At 46.3% G+C, this 10,423-nt stretch overlaps 1 protein-coding gene across 1 annotated transcript in view; it reads right to left on the bottom strand.

The window, feature by feature from the left end:
* Nucleotides 1-202: 202 nt before the first annotated feature.
* The window catches only part of LAMC1 (laminin, gamma 1 (formerly LAMB2)), a 23,610-nt gene continuing 13,389 nt past the window's right edge, over nt 203-10,423 (bottom strand). The window contains 13 exon segments of the mRNA XM_010189689.1: nt 203-1,046; nt 1,454-1,553; nt 2,068-2,226; nt 2,458-2,657; nt 3,060-3,174; nt 3,638-3,787; nt 4,357-4,501; nt 4,694-4,831; nt 5,257-5,336; nt 5,763-5,968; nt 8,729-8,885; nt 9,046-9,224; nt 9,951-10,093. Coding sequence (XP_010187991.1) covers nt 790-1,046; nt 1,454-1,553; nt 2,068-2,226; nt 2,458-2,657; nt 3,060-3,174; nt 3,638-3,787; nt 4,357-4,501; nt 4,694-4,831; nt 5,257-5,336; nt 5,763-5,968; nt 8,729-8,885; nt 9,046-9,224; nt 9,951-10,093 — 2,029 coding nt within the window. The 3' untranslated portion in view covers nt 203-789.

The following is a 10,423-nucleotide window of genomic DNA, read 5'->3' as shown; positions in this document are numbered from 1 at the left end:
GGAGCTGCTTACATGCCGGACCCAAAACCTCTCCACAGGACCAGGGCTGGAAAGAGCTACTACTCCTCCACCAGTACAAGGCCTCCTACTCCACCAGTATCCCATCTTCCCAAAGAGCCCCTCTCAGAGGCTGCGTTTTTCTCAGAGCGATGCATCATCAACAAAAAGCATTTCAGAAAGAGGCTTTGGCTATTTCGTCAAAGGCTACCAAGGCTGTCGGATTGGCCACTAGTTAATGATTAAAAGAAAATAAAATTAAAATTCACAGGGTCAGAAGTTGGGAAGAGGGATCTGAATGAGTGCAGCTATACTGGCCATTACAGTAATACTTTGGTAGCCATCCCCTTCCTTCATAGGGACAGAGAGCTCTGGGACCAAGGATTTTAACAGTCAAGGGGAGAAGAGAGGAGAGAGAGTAGGGTTAGTTTTGCCTTACTGTATACAGCTCACATGGTTATTTCTGAACCACAGTACAGAGTCCAGAGCATCTCTCATCCTTGCACTGATCAAAGGGAAACTGCGTCTGAGAGAGGGGCAAAGGTGGAGTGCTCAGGAAGACAATTTATATAAAAAACCCCTCTGATGCCCAAAGACGGATATTTAATTTGCTTTCTTTAAAAAAAACAAAAAACAAAAAAACTTTCAACTTATCCTGATTTGAAAAGAAAACAGTGGCTGCGAGCAGCAAAGAGTTGGGGATCTGAAGAAGGTAATGTGTGTTAAGGCACTCCATAGCCAAACCACCGCTCCACCGCTCACCAGGGGAATACCCCCCACCCCAGCACACCCTTAGGGTTTCTCAATGGACGGGGTGTTAAAACAGCCAGACGGCAAGGTCTTCTTGATGTCTTCCAGGTTGCTAATGTCCTTCAGGATTTCTTCAATGTCCCTGTTGTAGGCCTGTATCGCATCATCTTGCTTCCTGGCTTCTCTCTCAAGGAAAGACACTTTCTGGTCCAGGTCGCTATCTTTCATCTGGTCTTTGGCACTGTTCAGGGTGCTCTCGATCTCATTCAGTTTGTTCAAGTCCACCGTCTCCAGTTGCCCTGAAAAGCCAGAAGCAAACAGTGAAGTCCATTAAAAAGCCCTTTGACGTGCTGGTTTTGGGTGCTGGATGGAGATCTCTATTGGGTCACTTCTGCATTAGAAACAGCATTTAAAACAGAACAAACCAAACGGGTTACACTTTCACTGCCTCAACAGCGGTCCTCAGCTCACAGAACAGCGGTACCAAACATTACACAAGAAGGTTTGAGACCACTCCAGGGGGAAAAGAACCAAACAAAACCCTTGCTGAAAACATGCAAACCCCGTTTCTCGAAATGAATGGACCCATTTGACTCATGGCATAGGACCAGCAGGGAAGCCAGCACACCATGCCAGCTGCTAGCAGCGACACGTCAGACAGCAGGAAAACATTCAAAGGCAAAAGGCATGTTAAAGACAGCCTTACCCAACTGATCCAGCAGGTCATTAATGACGGCAAGCAAGCTGTTCACAGAGTTCTTAGCTTTTCTTGCGTTGTCTTCTGCCTCCTGCGCAGCCTGCGAGGCCTGCACGGTATAAAAAAAAAGTGTGAGCACAAAAAGGCTGTAGGGATTACGAAAGTGTTGCCTCTCCTTTTCACAGGTCTGCCCAAGCAGTTAGTCACACATATCCCTGACTCCTCTCTCCAGGATTAACACCCCTGCACCAAGATCTTTATCACGGCACTGGTGAAGACTGACAACCTTCAAATAACCAGTTTTCTGATTATTTCAAGATAGGGATCCCTGGTAACTGAGCCGGATTTTGCAGGAAAAGTCAATAGGGCTACAGTCAGGTTTCAGTTAAAATAAAAACGTTGCTTTAAGAAAACTGGCTTTCAAATTCCAGCAGGAAACCTATGCTAATGCCATCAGAGGAGCTCTATTGCCCATCTCATGGCTTGAATGCCACTCAAAACTTGGAAGAGACTGAATATTGGCTGGACCTAGTGCTGCCTTTGCAAGAGAAAAGCTTGCATCGCCAGGACAGCAGGGAGACGGCACCTTCTCACCACTGCTGCCACCTGCCAGTATTATTTACCATGCCTGCCATCATCATATCCTGCTCAGCATCATCCTGCTTCCGCTTCAGCTCTTTTTCTGCATCTTGTAGTTGCTTCATCATGTCATCCACTTCTCTGGCCAGCCCTGTCACATCAGCAAAAGTCTTGTCAGCTTCAGCTTTGGTAGCAGCAGCACTCTACAGCCAACAAGGGGAAGAGCATGGAAAAAAGTGGTGAAGGTGTAGAACTTCCCTCAACCCTTTTCATCAAAATGCACCAACTTCCTATCATGCCACATTCTGAATTCCCTGGTGGGGAACACAGCAGAGAGCACATAGGGCTCACCAGGAAATACCGGAACAGAGGAGGTTAGAGAGATACAGACCAACATCTCAGCACAGGTGGCTTCAGAATTGCAAAGGACTCACCTTCTGAACAGAACCAGCAATTTTCTCAGCGTCATCTGCTTTAGTCTTGGCTTCGCGGGCATCAGCAGCGGCATTGCCAAGTGCCAGCTCTGCCTGGCGCGTCTTATTGTTGGCTTCAGCAATGGTCCGGGTAATGGCAGGAATCTTTTTCAGTGCCTCCTCCGCTGCTGTCTTGTTATCATTCACCCGCTTATCAAAATCTACGATAGGGTAAAACAGATTCTTAGCACTTACTCCAGAGCCTTGGGACGCTTCTTTGACCAAGCTACCCAGGCTCTGCCACCTGGACATTAGAGGGATAAGGAGCAAACACGTGTGGGGGTGTGTATGCTTGCAGCCCTCCTATTACACATCTTCTGATGCTAAATAAGGAACTTAAACAAAAAGGAGATTTCTAGTTACCGAAAACATTTCTTTTAAAAAAAATACTATATATATATTTTTTTTTAAGAAAAAAAAAAGCCAAGAGAACCCACCCAACACTCAGGTACTGGACCATTTGGCATGGTCCAATGGCATGGACCATTTAACCAAGATACCCTACTGCCAAGTGACTTGTCACATAGGATCTGAAGGATTCATGGTCAGCGCTTTCTCTTTACCTTTCAGGTTGCTGAGAATGGTATTAGCCTCCTGTAGTGTGCCATTGCCCTTCCGAGCAGCTTCTTCAGCCAGGGCTTTCGCTGCATCTGCTCGAGCCAGGAGCTGGTCTGCAGTCTAAGGAGACATGACAGGTATCAGCACATTCTCACCTTTTAAGGACGACCACCTAGGTGTATCAAAAAGCATCACAGAGCCTGAAACACCAATGCCATACAGAACAGCATTCATCCCCAAGTAACAGTGCTTCCTCTGAAACCAGATGAATTGAGGTACTCTTGGAATACTGTTCTGCACACAAAGACGACACCACACCTGGCAAACAGCCCCTATTCTCCCATATAGCCTCAATACCATTGCTTTTACCAGCTTTTTGCATTTCCCTTCCTAGACCTTTCTTCAGTATTCTCGTAAGTAACAAGCAGTGCTAAAATAAGACTAGGTAAGACCAAATCTTTGCTATCTGGCCAGTTCCTTATTTTTTTTTGGCTGGTTTTTTTTTGGTTGGTTGGTTTTTTGTTTTGGTCGTGTTCCCCCTCCCCCCACCCCCGGGAACAAAAGCCTGCACAAAAAACCTGACCTGCTGCTCCGTCTTCCCTTTCTCCAAGAGGTTCTTTACTTCTAGCTCCTTTCCTTTCATGTCTTCTCTCAAGTCCTCATAATCTTTCAGCTTCCTGGCAATTAGCTGATCTAACTCCTCTGCTTCCTTCTTGATCTTATTTGCTTCATTCTGCAAGTGGAAATCAGAAAAACACACAGATTTGTGAACGTTAAAGAATTTCCGAACAGGTGGCAAAACACAGTAAAGTTTCTAACAGTCAAACAGGCAGAAGCTATGATGAGTCCCCATCAGTTGTAACTTTGCCTTCAAAGCAATGAATACCATGAGGGTCAGTGCATTGAAGGACATAGGTTGCAAACAGTTTCACATGCAAGAAAATCTACTGCACTACAGTGAGCACAGGAGAGGGAGCAGTTCTGCAGACTTCAGAGGGAACTGAAATTTTTGTACTCCTCTGTTCAAGCCAAGATGTTTGGCAAACAACATTTCACTCGTTTTCGTCCTTCAGAGGCTAGGCAAGGTGGGGGTTTACACATGCAGTTTTCTGCATGCAGGTCTCCTGCCTAAAAGCTGAAATGCACCGATCTGGATTATGCATAGATGGACAAAATTCCACAGACCGTTCTTCGGCAGAGGAACATTAGCAAAGCTCGTGCAAGGTACGCCAGAAACCTAACACACTGCTGTAATACTTGTCATCGTTGATTTGCAGATAATGCTGTGCACGATGCACATACCTCTAGACCTGTGGAATCCACAGTAGGCAGACTGGTAAGATTAGCGTAGATCTGCAGAGCCTTGTTTCCAGCTTCCTCTGCCTCCGCAAGCACCTTGTTGGCTTGTTTCTCTAGGTCTCGAGAAATGTTCCTTGCTTGATTATACCTAAAAAAATCCCCAAGGATCCAGTTATGCTACCATTTTTTTTGAAGAACCAGACTTAGAGAGTAGAGAGGCTAACACATTGAAAGACAACTCTCATAAAACCCAAAGCATTACAATGCTACAGAAGGCATCACTGTTTTAAGCACCTCTCTAAAGCCAGGAAATAAAAAACGTTTTCTGTTACCGACTCACTTCTGATTGAGCTCATCAATGTCATTTGCAGTTTGGTTTTCTCCAGCCAGAGTCTTCAGCAGCAGCTGATACGCTTCTGTGGAAGTATCATTTGCTGCCTTGGCTATGCGAACAATCTCATCAGCTTCTTTTTTGTGTCTGGACAAGATGACAGAAGAGAAATAATGAATTGTCAGCCAGTGGTTTCTGTCCTCAATTCCAGATTTTATTCTCTTCCAGATTTTACTCTCTCTTACTTTTCCTTCCTTCACCCAGGATTTGCATATGGGAGATGCTGAAACACTTGCAATGGGAGATGCTGTTTGAGATCATCTGTGCAACCAAGGCATCGCTCCAGCAGTGCCCACAAGATCAGCTAAAAGGCACTGCTACAGTTGTACATGCCCCCCATTCACCTCTGGTGTTTGCCCTCAGTGATACACAGGCGTGTACCTTCAGTGCTAGTCTCTTACTCAGCTAAGGGTGTTTGTTTTGTATAAAGCAAATCAAATTCTACTTCCTCCTTGTAGGGAAGAGCAGGGCCCTGATGTGGGCTGTGAGAAGCGTGTCTTGCCGCAGCTTACCTTTCAGCCAGCTTACGGGCCTCTTCTGCCAATAGAGTCATGTTGTTCGGGTCCCCGCTTGACTCCGGAGGTGTAATGGACTGGAAAAAAACGAAGGAAAAGAAAAAACTTAAAGCTCTTTTTTCATCTTTTATTCATCTACGCTTTAAATATTTACTGTCATGATCTAAATGCTTAGAGATGTGTCTAACCTACTTATGACTTCTCTGTAATTTTTCCCTTAAGCCCATGCAGTTTCCACCGCTGGTCATCCCTTTAAAACAAAGGCGCTAGTTACTCAAGGGGTTCTACACTTGGTTTCTCTGAGCAGGAGCTAAGATACAATCTATGACAGACACTGGTGATCTTCCTTTACTTATTTCCCATGATCTTGAGCAGGGAAGAAAATATTTCCCTAGCCAATTTGCTATATGAGAGAGAGAACAAGCAGAGAAATACACCAGAGGGCACAGAAAGGAAAGGCCTTCTCCTCTCCAAACTATGTGACGTCTCAGCAGCACACTCACCACGTTGTCAGCTGCCATCTTTGCCTTCTCAAGCATATCAGAAGCCAAGCTGATCAGGTCCTCTGTGTCCTCCACCCGCACCCGGGCTTGCTCCGCCAGCTTCTCCGTCTCCCACACCGTGCCCTGGATGTTCCTCAGCCTGTTCAGCTGACTCGCTAGCGTGCTGTTGATGTCTTTGAGACGGTCCATGAGGCCCTGATCTACATCTGAAATGCAAGATACAAAACAGAAGAAGCAAAAATAATTACAACAGGAAGATAAGTTGGAGCAGCAGCTTACCACTGCAGGCAGCACGTTGGTAGGTTAATCCCTTATTGAAAGGGGACGAGCAAAGTTGTTTCATAAGTCACTCAGCTTGAGATCAAAGTCACCATCAGAATGTGCATCAAATACGAGAAATGAAAAGTCATTAACTACTAATAAGACAGTCCTGCTGGGTGTTGGAACCGACTGTGATGGGGAATTTTGTGTTCAGAATCGTATTTCACCTCTACCACTGACTAAAAAAAGACAAGAGAGCTGTTTCTCAAGCAGTATGAAACATCTGCTTTGCAAATTCTCTTCACCTTAACTCCTAGAAGGTAAGCAGAGATGGAGTAATAGTGGGGTTGTACATTATCCCCCACTTCGGGCAATAGTGGTTACACCCGAGACAGACACCAGTGACAAAAGTTAGCAGGATAGAGGACCCAGCCTTGTTTGTCCAATCTGTAGGAACTATAAGCCTCGCCACCTCCCCAGTTTCTTGACCGCCACATTGTCTTACTAATGGAGCTATAAAGCATAGGCAAGTGTCTCATGACCAGGAGGAATTACTTTGAAGAGGTAAGGTACAAGCAGAGCCCACAAGCCTGCAAAATTAAGACTTTTCTTAAATATCTTGCCTTGAACTTGCCGCATGTCCTATGTATTGGATGTGAATGCTTGACGCATTTAAAAAATACAATACAACCTGTATTTGTGGTTTTATACTTCATATAAGTGCTACAGGTATGCACAGGTTTTTGCAAGGGTAGTTTTGGCATTTAACTTGCAAGAGGTGGAAAGAAAGATGAAAAATAAGACCACAAAACTTGATGCATTCTCTCATTTTCCCCAACAACACAAAAGCCAATGCATTCCCTCACTTTTCTCCAATCCCTACCCTCCTATGCCCTACACGGGACTACTATACAGGCACAGACGCTAAGAAGGCAGCATAAAGCTACCCTAGCTACAAATGAGAAGAGTTTCAGCGATCATTCCCACTGGCAGGAATCTTTCTAAAGCAAATGCAAGTGTTAGATGTGAGTCAGCTTTTTCCCAGCTTCACGCAAATGGACAGATTTTTCCAAAGTGCTCTGAAATCACTGAACCAGTTCCCAGGGGAACATCTATACCTGCAAAGAGGCTTCTTCAAGTTGCTCTTCTCCAAAACACATGTCAGCTTATACATTAAGACGACCCTAAGGACAAACCACTGTCGCACTGCTTAATGTTCTGCTCACAGACATCCTGTGGTGGAGGCGACAGTACAAGAATCTCTTTGAAGCAGAGTTTAACAGGAAAAATAGCTACAGACCACCACAACAGCACTATTCAGAACATTCTACACTTCATGGTGAAATAATTAAGCTTGTCAGCAGGATTTTGAAGCGTTCATTCTAATTGGGGAGGATACCCAATAAGTTATTTTATCTCAAGATGTCTGAGCAAATTTATAAGCATGATAAATAAACTGGGACTGAGGAATCCCTCATGGGGATTGAGTGCTCCCTCAGTAAGTTTGCAGGCGACACCAAACTGGGTGGGAGTGTTGATCTGCTCAAGGGTAGGAAGGCTCTGCAGAGGGACCTGGACAGGCTGGATTGATGGACTGAGGACAACTGTATGAGGTTTAACAAGGCCAAGTGCCGGGTCCTGCACTTGGGTCACAAGAAGTCCACGCAGCGCTACAGGCTTGGGGACGAGTGGCTGGAAAGGACCTGGGGGTGCTGGTTGACAGCCGACTGAACATGAGCCAGCAGTGTGCCCAGGTGGCCAAGAAGGCCAACGGCATCCTGGCTTGTATCAGAAATAGTGTGGCCAGCAGGACCAGGGGAGTGATTGTGCCCCTGTACTCAACACTGGTGAGGCTGCATCTCGAATCCTCTGTTCAGTTTTGGGCCTCTCACTCCAAGGAAGACATTGAGGCACTGGAGTGTGTCCACAGAAGGGCCACAGAACCGGTGAAGGGTCTGGAGAATAACAATTATGAGGAGCAGCTGAGGGAGCTGGGGTTATTTAGTCTGGAGAAAAGGAGACTGAGGGGAGACCTTATTGCTCTCTATAGCTCCCTGGAAGGAGGTTGTAGAGAGGTGGGTGCTGGTCTCTTCTTCCATGTAACTAGTGATGGGACAAGAGGAAATGTTCTCAAGTCGCGCCAGGGGAGGCTTAGATTGGATACTAGGAAAAGTTTCTTTACTGAAAGAGCGGTCAAACACTGGAAGGAGCTGCCCAGGGAGGTGGTGGAGTCACCATCCCTGGAGGTGCTCAAGAAGCGAGTGGATGTGGCACTTCAGGACACGGTGTAGTGGGTATGGTAGTGTTGGGTTCGCAGTTGGACTTGATGATCTTAGAGGTCTCTTCCAACCTTAATGATTCTGTGATTCTGTAAATATGTATAATGGAAAGTATTCTGCTTGTTTAAAAAGTAAGTAAAAATACTGCTTTGCATCTGGAGAAGAGGGTAATGCTTGCACCTGTATAGAGCTAGAGGCAGATCTTTACTTTGCACGTACAAGAGACCACTGGGAGAACAGCAGGGATAAACACACAGCTGTCGTTGTTTGGAAAGTAACATACGCCATCTCGGTGCTATCTGAAATAGCTGTCTGTACCAATGCACACCACAGGCTTGAAATAAAACACGTTGTGTGCAAAGGGAACAGGAACATCAAGTAGAGAGCCCATTTCACATTGGTCCATGTCTGATCAGATCAACTCACCTTTGCTGTCTTGTGCTTCCTGGAGCAACTCCATAACATCTCTTTCTGCCTGTTTCAACCTCTCTTCAAAGGCTTGATCGGTTATAGTTTCTTCTCCCGTTCCCAGATTTGCTATAAGATTTTCCAGCTCCCGCAACCTCTCTCGTTGCTCTGTGACCTACGTGAGATGGACAGAACACAGCTACAACACAGGGCAAAGCACCTCGAACCTCCGTGCTTTCAGCAAGCATCAGCCAGCCACAGGTGTAGAAGCCTCTGCACAAGGGGGCACATGGCGCTGCCTCTGGCAATACCAACAGTGGTGGTTGTGGCCTTACCTTATCTTTCACTAATCTGTAACAGGCTGGACACTCTTGGCAGCCTGGCCATGAGCGGTTGTAGAAATAGTTCTCTTCACACTGGTCACAGCGGCTCCCCACAAAGCCTTCCTTGCACTCGCAGCGACCATTCTCCCCGCACTGCAGGGAGAGCGAACCTTCGGGATCACAGTCACAAGCTGCGGGGAAGTTAAACCTTAGTCAGACTGGAGGAGAGGCAGAAATGCCCCAAAGCCCACAGGGCGAGAGCATACCCTCAATACCCTAAAAACTACAAGGCAACAGAGCACAAACCAATGGCTGAAGTTCCACTCCGGATCAGAGCACTTCCCCACGCAGCAGGGCACTCTGTCTAGCTGGACACAACATTCATTGCATGCATTCACAGTGCTGCTATTCCCTCTCCCACAAAGCATTATTATTTTCTACTCTGTTTCATCATAACCGACTGCAGTTAACTTTTCTGCTCTGTACAGGCAGGAATATTGAGAGGAAAGTTTGGACCATTCTGGTTTTCAACCACATTTACAAGATCTTTTCCAACCGAGCGATTCTGTGATTCTGTGTGATTCTGTGATCTGTTGCTCCTCAAGACAGAACCTGTATATTCAGGCCATTTGCAGAGCAGCTGTGCAGAGATTTAACATTAGGAAACAGAGCTGCTGCAGGACAAGATTCAGAGATGTATTTACACCAAAAAGAAGTGGAAAAGAAAGAAAAAAGGGATAAGCTACTGTACAGAGATCAAAATTTGACCATGCAGAGTATGGACATAGAAGTACCAAATTCTGCTGTGATGAGCAGCAGTGTAAGAAAATACCCTCCCAGTGATGGTCAGAAAGCACAGACAAGGCTGGCTGCGCAACATCCTTCCCATCTGCCTCAGTCCAAGCTCTCAGACTTACGTTTACACCCTTCGGAGCCAAAGCCGAAGTGGTTGACCTCGCATCTGTCGCAACGCTGGCCGGCAACGCCAGGCTGGCACTCGCACTGCCCGGTTCGGATGTCACACTGGCCGTTGGTGGAGCCCAGCGCGTGGCAGCTGCACCTGGAGGAGGCAGCCACGCGTCAGGTGGTAACACTGAGGGGAGGCACAGGAGAAGAGCCTCTCTGAAGGAGCCCTAGCGAGCACAGCTCAGTGTTTCATTTGCCAAAAGTCACTTTTCTTGCTGTGCAGATGCAGGAGGTGAGGCACCAAGCCTTTGACCTGTGCAAGGTCACGTGGTGCCTGCACTAAAAAAAAGTAACCCACGAGCCCCTGCTACCAACAATCATGCAGTCACGTGGCACTTTTCTATTTAAAACCCTGATTTAAAGCTATTTATAAAGGTATTTGTAAGTCAGGCTTTTTATACAGCCCTCAGAACTGCTCCTTGAC

This window comes from Mesitornis unicolor, unplaced genomic scaffold, assembly GCF_000695765.1.
Source record: "Mesitornis unicolor isolate BGI_N332 unplaced genomic scaffold, ASM69576v1 scaffold28328, whole genome shotgun sequence".
NCBI lineage: Eukaryota > Metazoa > Chordata > Aves > Mesitornithiformes > Mesitornithidae > Mesitornis > Mesitornis unicolor.
This window is presented reverse-complemented; position numbering and strand designations above follow the sequence as displayed.